Raw genomic sequence first — 22,890 nt, 5'->3', positions numbered from 1 at the left:
GATAAACAAGCCAATTTTAAAGATAGGTGACATATCTCAGCAATATTTCTCCAAGAACACATAGAAATGGCCAAAAGCATGTGATGAGATGCAGAACACCATTACTTATCTGAGAAATGCAAATAAAAACCAACATGAGATACCACTTTTTACCACTCTCAATAAAAACCAACATGAGATACCACTTTTTACCACTTTAAAAAGTTAGTTATAGATAGCAATAACTAACAGGACAGGTAATAACAAATGTTGGCAAAGATGTGGGGAAATTTGAATCCTACTACTGGATTTGAATCCTACTGCTGGGGGAAATATAGATGGGTGCAGCCACTTTGGGAAACAGCCTGGAACTTGCTTTGAAAAATTAAACGTAGAGCTACCATTGGATCCAAAAAATCCACTCCTTAGTATCTATGCAGCAGTATGAAACCATGTGTTTTAAAAAAGGGTACACAAATGTTCCTAGTGGTATTATTCAAAATGGTAAAAAGTGGAAAAACTGAGAAGTTCAGCAAGCGATAAAGAAACAGATGAAATACAGTGTGTCCCATTAACAACAGTAGCTAAACTATGCAGAGAGCCCCAATGTCTACTGAGTGATGAATGGAGAAGGAAGATGTGGTATGTATATATACACAGGAATATTACTCAGTCATCAGAAATGTGAAATCTTGCCATTTGAAACAACATAGATGGAGCTAGAGGGTATTATGCTAAGCAAAATAAGTCAGAGACAGACAAATACCATATGATTTCACTCATATAGGGAATTTAAGAAAAAAAAAACATGAAAGTATGGAAAGGGGTGGGGAGGAGAGAGGGAAACAAGCCATAAGAGACTCTTAATGATGGAGAACAAACTGAGGGCTGATGGAGGGAGGTGGGTGAGGGATGGGCTAGGTGGCTGAGGAATATTAAAGAGGACCCTTGTGATGAGCACAGGGTGTTGTACGTAAGAGAAGAACCACTTCTACTCTAGAAACCAAAATTTCTTTGGATGTTAACTAACTAAAATTTAAATTAAAGAAAAGAAAGAAAGGAAATATTTTGTTTGTCCATATAATAGAATAGCATTTGGCAATAAAAAGGAAAGAAGGTCTCATATATCTACAACATGAAGGAATCTTGAACACATTGTACTAAGTGAAAGAACTCAGTCAAAAAGACCACCTAATGTAATTCAATTTATATGAATGTTCCAAATAGGCAAAGTGGAATGAACAAGTCATGGGGATGAAAGGTACAGCGTAGGGAATGTAGGCAATCGTATTTGAATGGCATTGTGTGGCGTCAGATCACTATGTTGTACAATCGAAATTAATGTAACTTAGCATAATCCAGAGAAAGACAATATATGATTTTACTTATATGTGGAAAATTAGGAGAAAGAAGGGGAAAATGAAGGGGGAGAAATCAGAGGGAGAGGTGAACCATGAAAGACTATGGACACCAGGAAACTGAGGGTTCTGAGAAGACAGGGGTAGGGCGATGGGTAAGCCAAGTGATGGGTATTAAGGAAGGCACATTTTGCGATGAGCTATGGGTGTTATATGCAAACAAAAAATAATGGAACACTATATTAAGAAAATAAAAGAAACTAAGGTAGCATTGGGTGACAACTATACATCATTTAAACATTTTTAAACAATATTTTCTGAAAAAAAAGTGGTTTCCTACAGCTAGGGGTTATGGGAATTTACTGAGAATTGGAGACTGAATGTGTGGGGGTTTCCTTTTGGGGTGACAAACATGTTTCAAATTGATGGTAGTGATGATCACATAACTCTGAGTATACTAAAGACCAACTGAATTGTGTACTTTAAATGGGTAAATTTAATGGCATGTGCATTATATCTCAGGAAAGCTGTTTGATTACAAATAAAACTAATATCCAAGACACAAATCAAAGGAGGAAGAAGAAGTAAGGCTCACATTTATTGAGCACCTGCTATGTCCTGCGTGCCGTCACACTTCTTTAGCAATCATACTAGGTAGTCACTGTTAACCCCATTGTACAGATGGGGATATGGTCATCCTTCTACTTCCTCTACCACCACCTTCACACTGGCCACTTAGATGCTGGAGGAATAGAGTTTACTGAGGAAGGTCTTCTTCATGGCAGTCTTCAGCTCCTTGTTCCTGAGACTGAAGATGATGGGACTGAGGAAGGGCGTGAGGACCGTGTAGGTGATGGCCATCAGGGTCTTACTTTCCTGGGAGTGAAGACCCTTGGGCTTGAGGTAGATGATAGAGGCAAAGCCATAATGCACAATGACCACAATAAGGTGGGAAGCACAGGTGGAGAAGGCTTTGTGCCTGCCCTCAGCAGAGGGGATCTTCAAGATGGTGGCCACAATTAATGTGTAGGAGAGGAGGATGAGGAGAAAGCAGCCCAACAATACAGTGATGCACATCAGCCCCACACACAGGGCCACTATTGGTACATCAGTTCCACAGGCCAGCTTCAAGAGAGGGGGCACATGACATCCAAAATGCTGGATTTTATTGGGTCCACAGAAGGTGAGATGGAAGATTGCTGTGGTCACCACCATCCCTTGGACTAAGCCACCAGCCCAAGACCAGGTCACCAGGCAGGTGCAGCCATGGGGGCTCATGAGCACGCTGTAGCGCAATGGGTGGCAGATGGCCACATACCGGTCGTAGCCCATGACGGTGAGCAGGAAGGAGTGGGCGAAGCCAAATGTGAAGGAGAAGAACATCTGGCTGGCACAGGCTGCAAAGGCGATGGTGCGGCGGGAGGAGAGCAGGTCGGCCAGCAGGCGCGGGGTGATCGTCAAGGTGTAGAAGATCTCAGAGATGGACAGTGCACACAGGAAGAGGTACATGGGTGTGTGCAGGCTTCGCTCACTCCAGACAGTGGCCATGATGAGCAGGTTCCCCAGCAGCGTGAACAGGTACATGAGCAGGAACAACAGGAAGAAGATGGGCAGGAGATGAGGTGGGAAGGTGGAGAAGCCCACGAAGATGAATTCAGACACGGAGCTGTGGTTTAGGGCCAGAGTGGCAGCCATCCCTGGGTGGGCAGAGAGCGAAGGCGGCCTGGTGGGCAGGAGCTCCGGGTCCAAACTGAGCCTGGTCCAGGAGGACTTCTGGGGGTGGGGGCAAGGAGCCCTCACCCTGCAGAACATGAGCAGTCCCTCCGCCACCCGACGTTCATGATGACTGTCAGAGCACCTGGGAACTGAGGGGGATTCACAGAAGATCATGAGCCTCAGGTGTGTAAGGCAGGCCCTGGAGCATAGTAAGAATGCAGTAAAAAATAATGCTGATAATAATAATTACAACTACTGTTATTACCATTATTGACTCCATGCACACCACCTGTCTTTCCTGCCTTTGAGCATGCTGGCCACTTCATGCTTTTCTCCAACTCTGTGATTCCAAATCCTTCCCAATTTTAAGTGCAAACTACTCCCTAATTGCTATCGTCAGCTGGAGGGCACCTCTCCCGTGTGGCATGTAGAGCAAGTAGGCTCTGTTTAATTGTCAGCATTGTCCCTACTGGCATTCTGGGAACATGGAATAATATTCCTTATTCCACAGGGCTGTAGAGGCACTAAGGTGAGGTGTGCATATTCAGCTCTTAGGTACTAATGTTGCTGTGTGGTCCTACTTGTTTGAGTCCCCCACAGGGATGTGGCACTGACCAGCATCATCAGATCACATTCTCCCACCCCTGCTGGGCACTCTATCTCTGGTCAGGTACCAGTGCAATTCACTGAATCTCCTCAAGCCGTACCCACTCTCCCGTCCCCAACTGCCTGCTTCGTGTAGCAACCAAGGCTCACAGCTGTGGGATCTCTCATACCCTTCTCCAAGAGGCAACAGACTCACATCTGCCCCAGCTCCCTGTGAGGACAGCTCTCCTTCCAAGCATCTGCTCCATCCTGGGTTACTTCTCTGTCTTTCTGCCTCTCTGTCTTCCTCTCTATGCCACCAACAGACGTGATGCAAAAATGCAACACCTTTTTAACAATGCAGGATGGATCAACCGATGAATGGATAAACAAAAAGTGGTATATCCGTATGATGGAGTATCTTTGAGGCATACAAAAGCATGAAGTACTGACACACATTACAACATGCTGAGACAATATGCTGAGTGAAAGAAGCCAGCCGCAAAGACCACATATTGTACGAGTTCATTTATTTGAAGTATGCAGAATAGGTAAACGCATCAAGACAGAAAGCAGATTAGTGGTTGCCAGGGACCAGGAGGAGGATGGAATGGGATTGAATTTTAATGGGTTGTAGATTTCCTTCAGGGGTGGCGAAATGTCTTGGACCTAAACAGAGATGCTGGTGGCCCAACACTGGGAATGTCCTAAATGGCACTCAGTTGTGCTAGAAGTGGAGAAATTGGAACTCTGTGCATTGTTGGTGGGACAGCACAGTCATGCAACAGTATGGAAAACAGTAAGAATAGTTTTCCATTCATAAACTAAAAATTAGAAATAGAACTACCTATGCCTCAGGCATCCCACTTCTGGATGGATATGCAAAAGTGGCATAAGCAGAGTCTGAGAGACATATTTGTCTCCTGCTCAGAGCAGTACTAGCCACAATAGTCCTGAGGCGGAAAAAAACTCATTGTTCATTGGTGGATGGATGGATAAACAAGTTGTGAGATATCCGTACAATGGAATATCATTCAGCCTTGAAAGGGAAGAAATCCTGTCTCATGTTATAACACCAAAGAAGCTTTATGCTATGTGGAATCAGCCAGTCCCCAGAAAGGACAAATCCAGTATGATCGCACCTATCTGAGGTCCCTAGAGCAGTCAAATTCATAGAAACAAAGTAGAATGGAGGTTGCCAAGGGCTACAGAGAGTGGGAAATGGAGAGTTTTGTTTAATGGGTATAGAGTTTCTGATTTGCAGGGTGACCTGAGTTCTGCAGATCAATTACAACAACGTGAATCCACTTAACACCACTGAACTGCATACTTAAAATGGTTGGGGTCAACCTGGTGATTCACAGACCTGTACCCCTGGGAATAAAAATATATGTTTATAAAAAATAAAAAAAAAATTTAAAAAATGGTTGGGCTCATAAATTTTCTGTTGTGTGTTTTTTACACAACAAAGAAGGAACACATGCTGCGTCATAAATGAACGTTGAAAACATTCTGCTATGTGAAATAAAGCCAGGCCCGAAAGGTTGTCTGAAGAAAGGATTGTCTGCTTCCGTTAATATGAAATACCAAGGATAGGCAAATTCATAGACACAAAAAGTAGATTAGGGGTTGGGGGAAGCTGGAGCCTGGGCACGGGGGAATGGGGAAGTGACTACTAATGAAGGCAGTGTTTCCTTTTGGGTGATGAAAATATTTGACAGCTAGAAAGGGTGGTGATTGCACAACATCTGTCAATGTGCCAAATGCCTATGATTTGAACAATTCAAAAAGGTTAATTCTTTATTATGTGAATTGGGCCCGTTTTTTTCTTTTAGAAAGCAAACGAGCCTTCCTCGGCACTCCTTTACTTCTGAGTTGTCTCTCCCTTGATTCACAGCCCAGCCCATCCCCAGAAAGACAGAGAGTGAGTGTCTAGGGCCAGAGGGCAGAGGAAGAACCCATCACCTGCCCTTAAGCCTACCTGTGCCTTCCAGGGCAGCCACTGAGCCTCTGCCCAAGTGTGTGTGAGAACAGAAGGAGAAGCACCTCACAACAGCTCTTCTCAGGGGTGGGTGGCCTCCTGTCTCACAGACTGGGATCTGGGTGCCCCCTCTGTCTCACAAACACGTCCATGTCAGCGGGCCCCACGCCTCCACGTACCTGCATTCCCCTTGCCACTCATCCCCACAGGTGCAGCTGCCTTAAGCTCTCACACCAGATAGGCACCCAGCAGGCCAACAGGCACCTGAGCCCTGCCATCAGCCCTGCGCACTCACACAGATGCAGAGACCCCGCTGCGCGGATGGACCCACACAACAGCAGAGTCGTGGACACAGGCACACCTGCAGGTGCACACGGACCTACACTCTCACAGTAGGACACAGCACAAGCAGGAAGATGGTGACTAACGCTGGTGTCCCTGACACACAACCTTCCCGCTGAGATCTGCAGAGACAGCCAGGAAGTGCACAGGACTCTCAAGGAAACCCTCGTGCACAAAGCCCAGCCTGGATGCGCGATTCCGGATTAGAGGTCTCCGCCCAGGCACTATTTGCTTCAGACTTCGTTGAGCCCAGTTCGGGGTCCCAAGATCCACCCCAATATTCTTATTACCCACAGTCTTTCTCTGCATCCCGCTCTTGCATCACCTCCTCCTCAGAGACACCCAGGGGCACACACTCGCCTCTGTTGATGGCAGCCGAGAGCAGTCTGGGGGCGTCGCAGGGGAAGCCCGGGGTCCCCTCACTGGCACTCAACACCAAGAGCTCAGAAGTAGGGTGGGCAGGGCGGGAGGCTGCACCTGCACTTTATCTAGCTGTATTCCAGTGGCATTCCAAAGGCTTCCCAGGAGGAGGTGAGCAGCTGACTCAGCTTGTGGGCGGGGCCAACCTCAGGCCTCAGAGTTGGGCGGGGAGGGACTCGGGGGACTTCCAAAAGCTTCCCTGAGACCCACTGTACCTGCAGCCTCCAAACCTACCCTGAGGCCTCCCAGCTGGGCTGTGCAGAGGATGGTTAAGTCTGGAGATGGAGGTGACAAGACAGAGGAAGAAATACAGCAGGAGGCTGGCGTCCCTCCCCTACTCTCTGAGCATAGTCCTTTATTCTCATGCGTGCTGGCCTGGGCACACTCCATTCCCAATGCTCAGGCTCCATCCACACCCCACAAACAGGTAACCTGGGCTCTCTCAGACAGGAAAGTGTAGATTCTCAGAGCTTTAGTGTGGAAACCGTGGGACCCAGGCCCTGGGACTGGTCCAGAAGAGCTGCTGTCTGGCCTCCGCAGAAGCAGAAGTGTTGGGCCAGAGATGGGATCTCTAAGACATGGCCCTGCTCTGGACCCAACTGCCCAGGCTGAGGTCTTAGAGAGGAAGGAGGCAGTGCCAAGCCATCACATTTACCCACAGCCAGACTTGCCTTGCGCTTGAGGAACAGTGCAACTCAGTGTCCACTCACCTCCCACTCCCCGTGTCCAGTCCCCCTGCATGGTGTGAACACATTTGACCTAGAACACAGCACCTGCCCTTGCATTACTTTCCTGGGGCTCAGGGACAAATTGTCGCAACCCGGGGTGCTGCAAACTCCAGAAATGTGCTCTCTCACAGTTCTGGGGGTCAGGGGTCAGCAGGGTAGTTCCTTCTGCAGGCTCTGAGGGAGGATCAGCCCTATGCCTCTCTCCTGGCTTCTGGCGGCTGCCAGCAGACTTGACTGCATCATTTTAATCTCTACCTGCCCTCACATGAACTTGTCCTTGTGTCTGTATGTCTTCTCCTCTCCTTATAAAGACACTAGTCATTATACACCAGCATTTAGGAGCCCAGCACTCAGCATGTTTTCATCTTGAGATCCTTCTCTAATTACATGTGTAAAGACCCTATTTCAAACAAGGTCACATTCTGAGGTTCCAAGTGGGCATGCATTTCCTAGCGACACTGTCTTGACCCTTTGCAGCATCCATCCTGATTCAGTTCTCTGCTTCAGGTCTGGCCTCTGCACCTGCTTCCTGCACAGCATCAGAGGGATCCTGCTGAACAAACCACATTCCGTCTTCCCCTCTGCGTGGAACCAGCCATGGCTCCCTAGTCCCAGATGCTTCACTGCAGCCAACAGTCTAGTTCTTGTTGGCCTCTCCAGTTTCCTCTCTCAGCTCCCTCTCCATCTTCCAACACAGACCCCCACTTTGTATCTGTAGGCTAAAATGAGATGGGAGCATTTTCAATTTCTCGAGTGTAGCAGACTCTCGCATCCCCAGATCACACTGCATCCCTCATACCCCACTCCTATCTGCTTCAATCAACCGGTCTCACATCCCATGCCACCCTCTCCAGGAAGCCTATCCTGTGTCCTTGCACCACTGGCTTGGCCAGGGTCCTGTCTGACTCCTAGCTTGCCCTGAAGTCCCCCATCACATGGTGCTGTCATCACTGGTTATGGGTGTGTGTCTCTCACTAGACTTCGACAGACCTCCTGAGGGCAGAGATGGCATCTCATTGGGAGCATCCTGTGTTCCCAGCACCCAGAATGGTAAGTATTAAATGGAACAATACATACACAACAAATGCATTGAAGAAAACAGTGAAGGAAGCACATGCACAGTGCTGTGAGACCCTACAGTGCCTGTGGGAAGGGAGGAAGGTGGCATCTGAGCTGAACTCCGAAGGATGAACAGTCCCTGGAACACGGAGTCAGGGAGGGATTGGCCGGCAAAGGAACCACCTGAAGAAAAGGCATGGAGAAATGTCCAGAGTGGGGTTGGGGGAGTCTGGGAAGTCAGATGAGGTCAAAATGTGAAGGGACTTTAGGCACCTTGGATCCACCCTTGTAGCGTCCAGCAGATGGGGGTTGGAAGGAGGTCTCAGCCTGTACTGAGTGTCCCAACACTCTCCTCTAAGCTCTAGCCCACTGGCACAGCCGAAGACCCAGAATGTGAAGGCAATCTGGGAAATTCCTGGTACTACTCAAGTCCAGAAAGGACATCAGAGAAACAGATGTTCAACCAAGAAATGAATTCAGGTCTAAGGAGAAAGATCTTTGTTGTTGCTTCTGGATGCCCAGAGAAGTCAGGATATAAGGCCAAGGTCACAGAAGGGGGTCAGCAGGAAGTCAGGAGATGGAGTGGAGCCCAGTCTCAGTTCAGCCGCTTCTTCCATCCCTGCCTGGAGGGGGCGCTGTGACCCTGGACAAGGAGCTTGGCCTCTCTGAGCCTCATTTTCTATGAAATGGGGTGGAATGATAGGAAGAGACACAACCTGTATAAAGAGCCTGGCACACAGTAGGTGTGTGGTCTACCACCCTCAGCACCCATATCCACCTTTTTCTTGAACTGTGGGCACCGTGCTTTCATTTTTCTCACAGGTATTTCTTGTGCACCTACTGTGTGCCAAGCAGTGTGTGGTCACTGTAGATAAAATGACCAATAACCAAAGTCCCTTTGAAGCACAGTCTTATAGCTTTTTTTTTTTTTTTTTTTTTGTATACATACAGGTGCCTTGTAGCTTTGCTCAGCTGTTCTGTCAGGCAGGATTCAGGCATTTCTGGTTCTCTGCACTGGGTCTGATGTAGGGGTGACCAAGATATATTGTCCTAGTTGTTTCCTACCCTAGACATTCATCAACCCCTGCTGGGTTCTGGAATCTTTACTCACAGCTGCAGATGGAGAGATGGGTCAGACCCAGCCAATCACCAAGAGTAATGTCTTGCACCTACTTCTCTACACGACACTGCACTCCTGACCCCAGGAATGTGGAGGCAGTTTCCTGTGAGTCTTCCATCTGACCCCAGGCTCTGGGGGAGACAAGATGGTGGGGAAGTAGGAGGAGGTGCCGTTTCAACCTGTACCCTAAAGTGAGTTGATTACTTACCAAAGAACTCCGATCACCCATGAAATCAGCCTGAGATCAGAATTATACACGTCTGGATCTCTACAGGGGCAGAAGACGCCAGTGGGCAGGTAAAGCAGAGTGGGAACGTCAGACTGATATTGGAAGATAAACAAAAGGGGGAGGGAGCCACCAGAGGCGATTGGTTGGAAAGTAATACCCCTAATACGAGAGTGCCCTGCATCTGGGGACCAGCATTAACTTGGAGACTGGTTGAAAGCCATCTGACCCCAGGCTCATGGACATGGCAGGACTCATTAAATGTCAGGGGATTTCCTTTTAGGATCTTTTTACCTCCATGGGTTTCAGGGAAGTCACTGGGCCTGTAGCGTCCTGAGAGTCTACTGCACCTTCATGACATTTATCTCCAAGGATATGAATGATTTCAGCATTTGCCTGTCTCTCCCTCCTTGCCTGGTAGCCTTAAATGTTAGCACTTAGGTCCAGTCACTCTCCATCTCTAGCACAAACTAGAACACCATGAATGTGTACAGCACAATATTCAACTACAGACTGGACAGTTAAGTCAACTGAAAAACTCTCCAAATCTTTGGTCATCATCTTGCTTAAGAAGTCCTCGCTCATTTTGCTAGGTGGCAGTTTGTTGGTACATGGAGGGAGGAAGCCTCATGCTTGATCTGCTCCTTGATAACTGGGTAAAGTCAAACAGACCACACTAGCTGGTTAGTTTGATAAGCATGACTGGCCTCAACACTGTGGGCCAGATAACTCTTATCTCTGGCTGAGAAGACATCCAGCCCTAGCTAGCATGTATCCAATAGTTGTGTATACAATGCCTGAGTGCTTCCCTGGGGAGCCCACAGTGATCAGGACTGACATGCCTGCCTCTGTGCACATGACAGTAGAGGGGAGATGGTGGAAGAGAGATAGCTGAATTTAGACAAGAATATGAGATGAGTGAGGAAGGGAAGGTGGTGGGCTGTGAAAGCAGGGAAGATTGCAGGAGTTTTATGCAGAAGGGAGTATTTCAGTTGAGACTTTCTCCTCTATGAGTAGAGTGTGAGGAAAGGATGTGTCAGGTAGAGGGAACAGCACGTTCTGGGGATGTGAGGTGGGAATTTGATTGTCCCTTTCAGTAATGGAAGAAAGCCAAAGTGGCAGAGGGCTTGGACAGGAGAGGAGGAGTGAGTGGCTCAAGATGGTTTAAAGCCAAACAGGGATCCAAACAAAAGGACCCTACTCCATAACCCTAACTGCCACAGGATGGAACTCATCTACAGGAGATACTGGTTATGATACACACAAGAGGGTAGATGGGTTCCTGTGACATCTGTCACATAGTCACTCCTGAAAAGTCGATTTCAGATAAATTAGGGATGAACCATTCCTATTTCAGGAGGATTTTGCAGCTCATCTAATTTCTCTAGTGTTGTAATGAGAGGTGAGTTTGTTTTCTCAGCAGTTTTATTGACCACCTATTAGGTGCCCAGCTATGAGCATACAATATTAAGCTAATTTAGACTGGTCCTACCCTCTCAGGGCTGTTAGTCTGTGGGGAAGGATCAAAGGTGTTATCAGGTAATACTATAATGCAATGCAGTGACCATTACTGTGGAATTAGAAGCCTCAGCTGCTCCCAAAGCTCTGGAGACGTTTGTCCCTATTTGTGCCCAGCAGCATGCAGTGTTCACAATAGCCACTTGGCACCATGTGGTTTGTGGGCAATGGTTCTGCCATGGTGCGTGTTGTAGACCTCAGCCACTTTGAACTCCAAGAATCTGTTGCATGGGTCAAGAAATGGTCACCTCCATTTCCCACCAACTTCTCTTGGTGCTAATGCAACACCAAGTCTGAGCTTGAAATTAAGTGGTAAAACACTCTGGGGACCATTCCTCTGGAGTGAGCCGAACTTACCTAGCCTTGAGGTGTGTATTGAAACTCATCTGCCTGCAGATCTGTGGCCAATCCTTAGGGACTCTTTAAATTCCACGAAGGAAGTGGAGGTGTTGAACTGTGTGCCAACTTTTAATGAGTTCCCAGCTGTCACTTAAAATCTTGAGACTTGTTCAGTAATGACCATGGTCTTGGCTTCTAGGGATTGGTATGCCAGCTGGGATTGGCAGGCTGTACACAGAAGGAGTCCCATTGTGCTCTTTCATGCCTTTGACTGACTCCTGATGAGCCTAACTCAGTTCACCTCTCTGTGTCCTCCAGGAAGGGAGCCCAGGGGCCCTGGCAGATGGGCTCTGAGGCATGGGAGCAGGCTGGAGGTGGTGGATTCAGACAATTCTCCTAATCTCCTGCTACCCCAAGACATCACCTCCACTGAATTCTCTGGGGGCTTTTTGTTTGCTTCTTTAAACAAAGACTAACTAGACACCAGTGTGAACTGTTCAGCTCTCCTGAGGTTCTTTAACACAGATTGTTAGGCAAAGAGAGACTTGCATGTAGTAGCTTGGGTGGCTCTATGCCTCAGGGTACTGACTCACATCAGACAGACTCAAGTGGAAATCCTGGTGAGCCACTTCTGGTTGTGGGACCTTGGTGCAATGACTGGATCTCTCTGATTCTCTGTCTGAAAATGGGGACACCAATAGTAATAGCACCTGCCTAATGTATAAGCTGTCTGGTACTTAGCAAATGTTCAGGAAATGCTCGGTACTGTTATTTCTTTTTTTCTTTTTTTTTTTTTTTAGTACTGTTATTTCATCACTGAGGAGAGCCCTGTAGCAGCTTGGGTCCAGTGAATAGAATCAGTTCACTGTCTACCTACCTTACCCTATGCCTTTGGAACTCCTCCATCCATTCGTCCATCAAACATTATTGAGTGATTTCTATATTCCAGGCTCTGGAATTTTAAATACACAGCAACCAAGTTGAGGTTTCTTCTAGTTTTATGAAAATATGAGTTAATGATTCATAGAAATAAATGCTAATTTCCAGAAAATGGATTTGTGTTTGCAGTTCTTGGGCCAGATATAGCATAGAGTGGAGAAATAAATGGATATTATATCAGAGTCAGGGTGGACTGTGACAAAACTATTTTCCTGGATTTGAACTCGTCCCCAGTGAGGATCAGGTCCCATAGTTGTTTGTTCAAACCTACCGTCATGAGCATGCTGTGGAAGCACATACATATGTTGTGTCTTTCTATTATGTCAGCTTTATTCTGTCATAAAGCAAGGTTAACATAATTGTAAAACATTTTCAGGATCCCGAATTCACTGGTATTTTACTACATATTTAACTTGGCTTCACACACGTCACACAAAGCAAAGCACAAGACAAAGTGGTACCACAACCCAGAAACAACAGGGGTAAGAAGTCAGGAAACCAAATGCAAAGTCAGCCTGTGAGCATGCACTTGGGAGGAGTCTTTGGTCTGTAGTGGGTCAGCTCTCTGCCCTCCTGCTTATTATGTTCAAACAATGGAGGACCTCTGTTGTGTTCAGAGATCAGTCATGCAGACTTTTTGCAGGCAATTGCCTTTTTTGGTGTGGTCAGATGTGAAAGTGCAGCGTTTTGATTTTCTGACAGTTTGTTGCAAAAATGCTCCTTTTTAAAAGGAGTTTAATCAGTCTTGGGCCTCGGTTCAGCTGGTTACCAGATCTGGAAGCCATCCGCTTGTGTTGGTTTCAGCGATATCTGGTCTAAGCAGCAGCACCCTTAGCTGCTTATGTCAATGCTTGGCATAAGTTACTTCTTGACATGAGTGACTCCATCTTGCTCTGTACACCTGTTCTATCAGCTCCCCCTCTGCCACAAACTACAAAGCCCCAGGAAGGCATCCTGGTAACAGGTGTGTCTATCCCAGTTCTTAATCACTCTGTTTACCATGTTATATGTACTTATGAGTTTTTACTCACTACAGCAATTGCAAAATGCATCCTGAAAAAGCACATGGTTTGACCTATTTCACCAAATCATCATGAGACATCTGGTCTACCTGCATTTTTACAATAGCTGAACTAGCTAAACTTTCTGAGCAAAGAGCAAGACCCACTCTTAGTTTCTGACAGCTCATCTCCATGGTCCTAGAAGAGAATTGCATTTTATGTTTTTCTTCTCTGCATCAAGGATACAGATGTGCATCTCATTCCCATAAAGTTTCAGATTTAAGGAAAGAGATAGCAGGAACCAAATTGGTGTTTTACCTAATTCAAAATAGCATTTGTTGGAGAACAATTGTTCCGACAGACCCAAGCTTTGTTGTGACATGTCTATGTAACCATGAGTGAAAGATGTATAAGTAAGTGAGCCTGGGCCAGGTCCAAGGAATGGCCATAACTAATCCTAATGGCTGATGCCTTCTTACTGATCTTCTCAATGATATCGGTCTCAGGAATCCAGGCTTGCAAATGTGGAGGAAACTCACATAGGTTTTGGAATTAACAGAAGGGGGTCAGACACACTTAAGGGATTGAAGGATTTTTTAAAATGGGATAGAGATCCACTGCATCTGTACAATATAGACCATAAAATTTAATGAAGGTCTCTAAGAGGAAAACAAGAGTCAGACTCTGAGTACACCGTATACATGGTATCAGGTGATTTGGGCCCAATGAAGGAATAGAAATGAAACTTGGTCCTCTGTATTGGTCAGTTTAGGTTAAGTATGATGAGGTAACAACTGGTGGCCTCAAAATCATGGTGGCTGATAACCACAGAGCTCCATGTCTTTGTCATGTTTATGGTCATTGCAGGCCAGCAGAAGTTCCACTTGAGGGGGTCTTCTTCATTGCAAATTTGAAGAAGCTGCCCTCTCTGGGGAGAGCTGGTCTTGTGGCAAGAGCAAAATAAAGATGGAAGAACCACATAAAGCTCTTAAGATTCCTGCTTACTTGTGGCACATGTCAATTCCCAACACACTTCGTTGGCCCAAGCATAATCATGGCTGAGTCTGGCCTTAATGGGAATTAAGAATTATAATCCTCCTGCAGGGATGAGCCCTGCTTCTGGGGTACTTCCTCCATTCAGCAGAAATCAGGAAAGGAAAGAAAGGGTGAGCAAGCACAATGCCAAGAGAGGGATACTAGGCTTTGGAGAAAGGTCTTTTATTGTTGCCGTTGTGAACTCAGAACCCAGAAAAGAAAAGGCTGTGTAGAATGGGATCTACATTATCCCAGGGTGTGGATATAAGGGCTTGGGTCAGCAGTTCTGGCGCCTCTCACAAATGAAAGCAAATCTCCCTAATTCACAAGAGATGTCACTCCATTGTCCATAGCTTTGCATCAGCATGCAGGCTGGGGCAGTTATATTATCATGTGGTTCCTTGGAGTTCCAGTTGCTGTAAAGAGATGCCCACAAAATCCCTGAGTAGATGGGCCAGTGCCTGAGCAACCCCAGCCCTGTTTTCTATGAATGAGGGCCTTGCCCTGAGGGTCTTGAGGCCTCCAAAGAGTCATTTCTCGAGCCCATCTTCCAGTAGGCCTCCGGCCAACCCATTCCCATTTCTTTTTTTCTGAGTGGAGAAATGGATCTCAAATGAGAGTGGAGGCAGGCAACAGTCTTCAGAGAAGCTGAGGATCTCCAAGTTCTGGGACCACTCTCTTGATTGCATCATCCCACGGACCCTCTCCCCCTCTCTGAAGAGCATTTACTCTGAAGTCAGATTTTACCCAGTCCAAGATCTAGCTCTGCCCTAAGCTACTTACTTAATTTCTGAGTCACTGTTTTCCTCTTTTGCAAAATGGGAGCACATTCTGAGGATGTGATGACCAGTGCATTGTAAGATTTACTGTATGTGCTCAGACAGCAGATGAGTTTACAAAGGAGATGAATTCTGCCCTTAGCCTGGAGCCATCAAGGGCAGTTTGCCAGACAGGGAAAGGTGATGCTAGCAGATGGAAACATCCAAAGAAAAACAGAGTGTGGGGTGAGGCGGGTAACCTCCAGGAAGAAATCTGGGTTCAATATTGTCTCCACCAAAAAGATATGCCCACATCCTAACCCCAGGAATCTGTGAATGTGACCTTATTTTGGAAAAAGATCTTTGCAAATGAAATTAAGTGAAGGATATTGAAATGAGATCATCTTGTATTAACGGAGTGAACCCTAAATCCAATGACAAGTGTCCTTATAAGGGACAGAAAAGAGAAGACAAGGGGAAGGGAACAGTGTGTGGCCCCAGAGACCAAGATTGGAATGATGGGCCTCTGAGCCAAGAAATATCTGGAGTGGCCAGAAGCTGGAGGAGGCAGGAGAAGATCCCTTCCTACAGTCTTTGAAGGACATGCAGCCCTGCTGACATGTCGGTTTGGGACTTCTGGCCTCCAGAACTGTGAAAGAATAAGTTTATGTTGTGTTAAGCCACACAGTTTGTGGCTCTTTCTTACAGAGTCCATAATAAACTCATCCAGTTGACAACTGCTGCATTGTTATACTCCTGAGGAGGCCCAACCTGCATAGTAGCACCTTCAAGGTTCTGAGAAGTCCTGCAACATTGAATCTATCATTTCTCAAGCATGTAAATTGGAATACTCTCCCCAAGTAACAAAATAACAATAGCTGGTCTGGTAGAAAGTGTGGCATGTTGTTTGGGAGGTGCTGCAGGTAAATAGTGAGTGGTCATCAACTCACTCATCAAAAGCCCTGCCAGTCTCTTGGGGGTAGGGGACTATCGTGGATGATTAGGGGCACCTGCCTTGCAGACAGGGAGACTCACGTGTAGGTGGGAGTTGAGCCATCCATCCACTTGTGGTTGCCTTTCTGGCCCTCTTTGAAAAGGCCTATCCAAGATGTCACCTGCCCAGTTGTTGTCAGGAAGTCCTAGAAGGAAAAAGGCATATTGTGATGTAAAATTCCATCAAAGCTGAAAGGACAGAGGTTGGAGTGTCTGGGGTTTTCAAGAGGACTAAGGTACAGAGGAGCTCTCAGGTGGGCAGCAGACAGAGACAGCCATGCACAGTACTTTATATCCTGATGTAAACTCCAGACCCACTATGAGCATGTTGTATGTCTTCAAACAAGTAACCCACCCCTTGGTGTCCCCATCTGTACAAAGCAAAGAAGATTCTCCACCTCCTAATATATCCTCCAGATCAGAAGAATCAATTGTGTGAGGTATATGTATGTAGAAAGAAGTACTGGACAAATACTGGCTGTGAATGTTTCTTAAGGTCAATTCATGACAGAACAAGGGGTTTCATCTGTAGCCATAGAAATATCTCTGGCTGGAAACCCAACTCCAAGGACATTCTTGATGCCCTATTTCGAGCCAAGCCTTGTTCCTGAGATGGTTTAGATCCAGCCCCAGGCTTATAAGCAGGCAAACCTGATGCAGTGTGAAGTTCTATGATGAAACCTCTGATAATGTCATGAGAGAATATGGAGAAGGGATGTTTGCATTGGGGTTTTGACAGGTGAGTAAAAGCTGTCCACACAGATAGCAAGAGTAAGAGTGCTCCAAGCAGAGGGACCTAATGGATCAGAGCTTGGAGGCAGGACCACAGAGCAGAGAGTCCCTTCCCTGCATGTCATAGCAGTGAGGTTGGGTAGAGGCAAGAGGAGGCAGGTCTTGAAGAGCATACTAGAAGTGTTGTGCTAGATACCAAAAGAGACAGAAATATGAACCCCCAAATTCTTTTATAATACCTCCCCCACCCTGCTAAGATTCTAGTTTTCCCTTTTTCCACCTGCTCTGTTCGACTGTTGATGACAACCAGGTGAGCTTGCTTCTGGACACAAGAATCATTAGCCTGGGTCCAGGTGAGCTTGTCCAGGGAGAAGAAGTAACAGGAGCCCTGAAAGACCTTCCAGCCCAGGGGGCAAGGCTCACAAGAGGTTTCTGTGGGAATGGAGCCATTAGCAAAATCGGCATGTCCAGTTTTCCATCCAGTGAAGAGCTGTGTTACCCATCACTCCCTGGTCACATTCCCAATGGCCTCCCTTTGAGCACACCCAGCATCTGGAAATTCACTACCTGGTAAGTTGGTGCTTCCCATCATTGAGTAGTATCAGAAGGAAATAGTAAAATGCTATGGATATCCTGTGAGGTGGGGAAAAGAGATCCAAAGAACACTGTGGAGTTAATATCTTACTTTTGTATAAAATAGAGGGACACGTGTTTGACATCCTCATTTGCTTGAAGAAACTCCAGAGTGGTGGATTCTCAACCAGGGACAATTCTGCCCCCAAGGGACATTGAGCAACAACTGAGACCTCTTTCAGTTTTCTTACCTCAGGTAGGGTTCTCACATGTGGTGGGTCAACAACAGAGATGATGCCAAACACCCTACAATCCACAGGACAATCTCCCACTGTCCCCCACTGCAAAGTATGATGCAGCCCCGAAGGTCAATAGTGCTTAGTTTAAGAAACTGTGCTCTAAGGGAAAACACATATAACCACATAATATAATTACAGTGGTTCCTGAGAGTTAGGTAGGAACTTGGTAGCAAGGGTTCAGGAGTGATAGAGGGGATTCTCGTCTCATTCATTTATATCCAATTAGTGAACAGACACACACACACACACACACACACACATTAATCCTTTTTTTTTTTTTAAGATTTATTTATTTATTTATTTATTTATTTGACAGACAGAGATCACAAGCAGGCAGAGAGGCAGACAGAGAGAGAGGCAAGCAGGGTCCCCGCCTAGCAGAGAGCCCAATGCAGGGCTCGATCCCAGGACCCTGGGATCATGACCTGAGCTGAAGGCAGAGGCTTTAACCCACTGAGCCACCCAGGCGCCCCAAATTAATCCTTCTTATTTGCAGATTCCATATTTGCAAATTCTCCTACTGAATCAAATATATTGGTAACCCCAAAATCAATACTTATGAAGCTTTCCTTGTCACTCACAGAGATGCATATAGCCACAAAAAGCTCGAGTCTGAGGTAAAATAAAGCAAAGCTCTGCCTTCTTGTTCTACCTCTCAGACCGTACACAAGTGTTCTTTCCATGGGCTATTTTGTGCTACGATTTTCACATTTTTATGCATTCTGTCAGTGATTTTGCTGTTTAAAAAGGCTCTTGGGGTGCCTGGGTGGCTCAGTCAGTTAGAGTCTGACTTTGGCTCAAGTCATGGTCTCAGGGTCCTGGGGTCGAGCCCTGCATTGGACTCTGTGCTTAGTGGGGTATATGCTTGTTGTTCTGCCCCTCCTCCCACTCATGCGCTCTCTCTCTCTCTCTCTCTCTCCCTCTTTCTCAAATAAATAAGTAAAATCATAAAAAATAAGATAAAATTTAAAAGACCCTCAACCCTCAAGTATAGGGCAGAAGTGCTGCCAGTGTTCCTAAATGAGCACGAAGGTTGCAATATGCCTTATCAAGAAAATGTATGTGCATTAGGTAAGTTTCTTTCAGATATGAGTTATAGTACCTCTGGCCATGAGTTGAATGCTAATGAAACAGTAGCTATTTAAATAGAAACACACAAAAACGGGGCTATGTCTTGATTGGTTGAAAAAACATTATGGCCAGAGGCTTAAATAAACCTAACACTGTTATTTCCCCTCTATGAGCAATGATTCAATATGCACCAGTTTATCATTTGCAGGGACTTTATAAAACATAGCTACATGAATAATGAGGCTTTCTTGTATATTTTGTGAATGACATCCACTTGTACAAAAGTTATATAAAAAAAGGTGTGACACCGAGAACACCCCCTTCAGAAGCATCTGATCCCAATGGTTGTTTGGGAACAAGAAATGTACACTGTGGAGAATTCTCCAGGACTTGTAACATGCTGCTATGAACCGACCACATTTTGTAACACATCAGTGTGTTATTAAAAGTGGCAGCTCTGGATCCTGACTGCCTGTCTTGGAGAAAATATTGTTGATTATCCCCATTTCATAGCTGGAAGAGACTGAGGCTCCGAATGGTTTAAATGGGTTGCCCAAGGTCATATGCAACCACAAGCCCAGAGAGGTCTTGCTGTCTCAAAGGTCTTGCTTTCCTGGGAGCCCTCCAATACAAATATGATCTGATCATGTCACCTGAACTTCCTAAGAAGATCTGAAAAGCCATTGGCTTTGGGGTGCCCCTCTGAGAGCCACTGCTGTGGGCAGCCCCAGTGTTAACAGGTGCTGAAAGGAACACAGCCTCTTCCCTCACCACCTACTCTCCTTACCGTTGCCTGCCAGTATAGCCTTCATTTGTCGGAATACTTCTCCCCGGATGAAGTCCCGGTCGTGCCCAGCATCTCCCAGTCCTTGAGTTACTGGGAGGCCCAAAGAGAAACGGCTGGTGAAGGTCTTGGCAGAGAGAGGAGATACAGTTGAGGGGCAGGAGGCCAAACATACTGATCCCCACTCACCTTTTTCTTTGAGTTGGAAGACTTCCTTCTGCATTTGTTTTGTCCTCTTCAGTACTGGGGAGAGGTGCAACCAGCTATCCTGGACCCCAGAACTTCCCTGGGGTCTCTCCCTATTCCTTAAAGCCAAGGCTTTCTTGCATTCCCAGGGCAAGGCCTTCTGAGGCTCTGAAATGCCCCCCCCCATTTTTCAGATGGAGAAATTGAGGCCCAGAGAGAGAGGTAGAGGCCCTTGTCTAAGGCACCAATTAGTGAGCAGTGAGGCGGGACTTCTATTTAGGAGGTTCTGTTGAACTAGCTCTCTATGGTTGTTAGCAGGGAGCCTGGAGTTTTAGTCCAGGTCAGGGATGAGCTTTGGGGAGACACTCACCAATGATTCAGACTGACTTCAGTCCATAGAGCTCCCAAATGCCTCTGAGACTGATGGGCAGGTGAGCTCCACTCTGTTATCACTATGATCCCCCTAGGGACACAGACCAGCCACCCCCGCACTGGCCTTGTAGACCTGCCTTTGCAGGTTGGGAGCTAGTGTACTTGCTTCCCTGTGGTCACCCTGTTCCCACTGGCCCACATGCCTTACCTTCAGACAGGACCACACTGGAGATAATGACCACGAGAAGCAGGATCAGGGACACGAAGAGGCAGAGATACTTCCAGGTCTTGTCCTGGGATGTCTGTCCCCATTTCCCTGGGGGAAACCAGGTCAGCCTCCCTTTCCCCAAGGATATACACTCTCTTGCCCCCTGAGATGCCTCAGACAGTCTGCAGGAAACTGCCATATCCCCTGGGGTATTCTGGGTTCACTGCTGGACCCACCTGATAGGGAGGGCTCAGAAAAGGCTGGGAAAAAAGCCCATCCTTCTAGGATAAGAAGTCATGGGGGTGAAGGCCAGTGGGATGAGGAAGGGCTTCAGGAAGACTCACATCTCAGGTATTCCCTTCCTCTAATCTATGAGGGAATCAGAGCAACCCAGCACCCATCTTTTGTTGAAGTAAAGGGCCCCTGATCCCAGCTCCTTGACTCACCAGTGTTCCCCTGCTGTAGGGGGAGTTTTGTTCTCAATGCTGTAATCTCATTGGGGTTTGGGGACTGCCTGGCTTCGGCCATGGCTGCAGTTTACTCAGCTCTGAGATTCCCCTGCCCTGCAGGGTTTTCTGAGTGATCTACCCAGCTCTTAGAAGGAAGCACCCTCCTCCCCACCCTCCCACACTTGTCTTCCTTCCTGGCTCAGTGCGGGTCCCCAAGTTCTCTAGATGGCCGACAATCAAGTAATCTGATAGGGGAAGGGACCTGGGCACCTAGAGCAAAGGCAGTGGGCACCAAACTTCTCCTGAAAACTTGATCTCTGCCCAAGGAGGTTAAAACACAAGACAACACAGAACCGTATCCAAATTCCGGTACTCAAACCATTGCCGATCTTGGCTTCTAACAGCTTTCTGCGAACAGTTATCTTAGGTTTGCCCAGTTGTGGACATGTGGCCTTAGGAAATAATTATTTTAAAGATTTTGCTTATTTATTTGACAGACAGAGATCACAAGCAGGCAGAGAGAAAGGCAGAGAGAGAGAGAGGAAGGGAAGCAGGCTCCCGGCCAAGCAGAGAGCCCGATGCCAGGGCTCGATCCCAGGACCCTGGGATCATGACCTGAGCCGAAGGCAGAGGCTTTAACCCACTGAGTCACCCAGGCACCCCAGGAAATAATTTGCATGATTCTTTTCTTGGCTACTGAGGCCAGTCCCACTTCCCATTCATTCATTCATTCATTCATTCATGTATTACTCTAGCTAGCTAATTACCTATTTATTATTTTAAAGGTTTAAAATGTTGAATGTAAGGAAGAAGGAGCTAGCATTTATTGACTGCCCTCCGTTTGTCAAACATGATGAAATGCCCTTTACATACTCCATCTCATTTCATCTTCACACACACAAAAAAATGTCCAAAATAGTGACTGTTCAATAAATGAAAAGCTTGGCATGGTGAAACCACAAGGCTAATAAAAAGCACAGCTAGGATGTAAATCAATCCTTTTTTTTTTTAAAGATTTTATTTATTTATCAGAGGGAGAGAGGGGGAGAGAGCGAGCACAGGCAGACAGAATGGCAGGCAGAGGCAGAAGCAGAAGCAGGCTCCCTGCTGAGCAAGGAGCCCAATGTGGGACTCGATCCCAGGACGCCGGGATCATGACCTGAGCCGAAGGCAGCTGCTTAACCAACTGAGCCACCCAGACATCCCTAAATCAATCCTTTTTTACACCAAGCAGTCTTCCCCATTATTCTCTGCTGTGTTGCCAACATCAATACTATGCACTTGAGAGAAAAAGAAACATCACCTAGCCATCCGCTAGAGTTGAGTTGTAACCCTCATCCTCCCCAAATTCATGTGTGAAAGCCCTTACCCCCAGGACCTCAGAATGTGAGGGTGTTTGATAATAGGGTCATTGCAGATGTAATCAGTTAAGATCAAGTCACACTGGAGTAGAGTGGGCCCCTCATCCAATATGAGTAGTGTCCTTACCAAAAAAATGGGAATTACACACAAGGAAAATATCATGTGAAGATAAAAGTAGATGTTGAGATGAAGCTTCTACAAGTCAAGGAACACCAAAGATTGCCAAAATACCACAGAAGCCAGGAGGGAGGTTGGCCGCAGACTGCTTTCTCACGCCCACCAGAAAGAACTTATCTGCTGACACCTTGATCTGGGACTTCTGTCCTCCCAAACTGTGAGGCAACAAATGTCTGTGGTTTAAAGCACTCAATGTACCATACTTTGTTATAAAAGCCCCAGGAAATTAATACATCACCTATTTTGTGTATTGCATTGCAATCCTTAGCCACAGGCAAACCCATTTTATGCAGTTATGACCATAGCAGTCTATATCACAGTGTTTCCACATGCATCTTGAAATCCTGATAATTTTTTTAATTCCTTTTTTTATTCATTACAGTTTTTTATTTTTTATAAACATGTAATGTATTATTAGCCCCAGGGGTACAGGTCTGTGAATCGCCAGGTTTACACACTTCACAGCACTCACCATAGCACATACCTTCCCCAATGTCCATAACCCCACCACCCTCCCCCTACCCCCGTCTCCCTGGCGACCCTCAGTTTGTTTTGTGAGATTAAGAGTCTCTTATGGTTT

At 46.5% G+C, this 22,890-nt stretch overlaps 1 protein-coding gene across 3 annotated transcripts; it reads right to left on the bottom strand.

Annotated features, from left to right (window-relative positions):
• Positions 1 to 814: 814 nt before the first annotated feature.
• On the bottom strand, positions 815 to 21,034 carry CLEC4O (C-type lectin domain family 4 member O). 3 transcript variants are annotated; one of them, XM_045082360.1, is made up of 7 exons: positions 20,769 to 21,034; positions 20,323 to 20,430; positions 19,746 to 19,799; positions 19,560 to 19,649; positions 17,110 to 17,261; positions 16,140 to 16,243; positions 3,109 to 3,202 (listed from the first exon to the last, which is right to left on the bottom strand). In XM_045082360.1, exons 1-7 carry the CDS (start codon positions 20,848 to 20,850, stop codon positions 3,187 to 3,189), a joined length of 606 nt encoding a protein of 201 aa, XP_044938295.1. In that variant the 5' UTR covers positions 20,851 to 21,034; the 3' UTR covers positions 3,109 to 3,186. The 3 variants fall into 3 exon arrangements, with proteins under 3 accessions (XP_044938285.1, XP_044938292.1, XP_044938295.1); XM_045082350.1 differs by lacking the exons at positions 20,323 to 20,430; positions 20,769 to 21,034 and having other exon boundaries at positions 815 to 3,202; positions 17,110 to 17,800; positions 19,746 to 20,315; XM_045082357.1 differs by lacking the exons at positions 17,110 to 17,261; positions 20,323 to 20,430; positions 20,769 to 21,034 and having other exon boundaries at positions 815 to 3,202; positions 19,746 to 20,315.
• Positions 21,035 to 22,890: the final 1,856 nt, after the last annotated feature.

The sequence above is a fragment of the Mustela putorius genome, unplaced genomic scaffold, assembly GCF_011764305.1.
Source record: "Mustela putorius furo isolate JIRA1106 unplaced genomic scaffold, ASM1176430v1.1 tig00000095_pilon_pilon_pilon, whole genome shotgun sequence".
Lineage (NCBI taxonomy): Eukaryota > Metazoa > Chordata > Mammalia > Carnivora > Mustelidae > Mustela > Mustela putorius.
The sequence above is the reverse complement of the archived record's forward strand: the minus strand, read 5'-3'. Positions and strand labels throughout refer to the sequence as shown.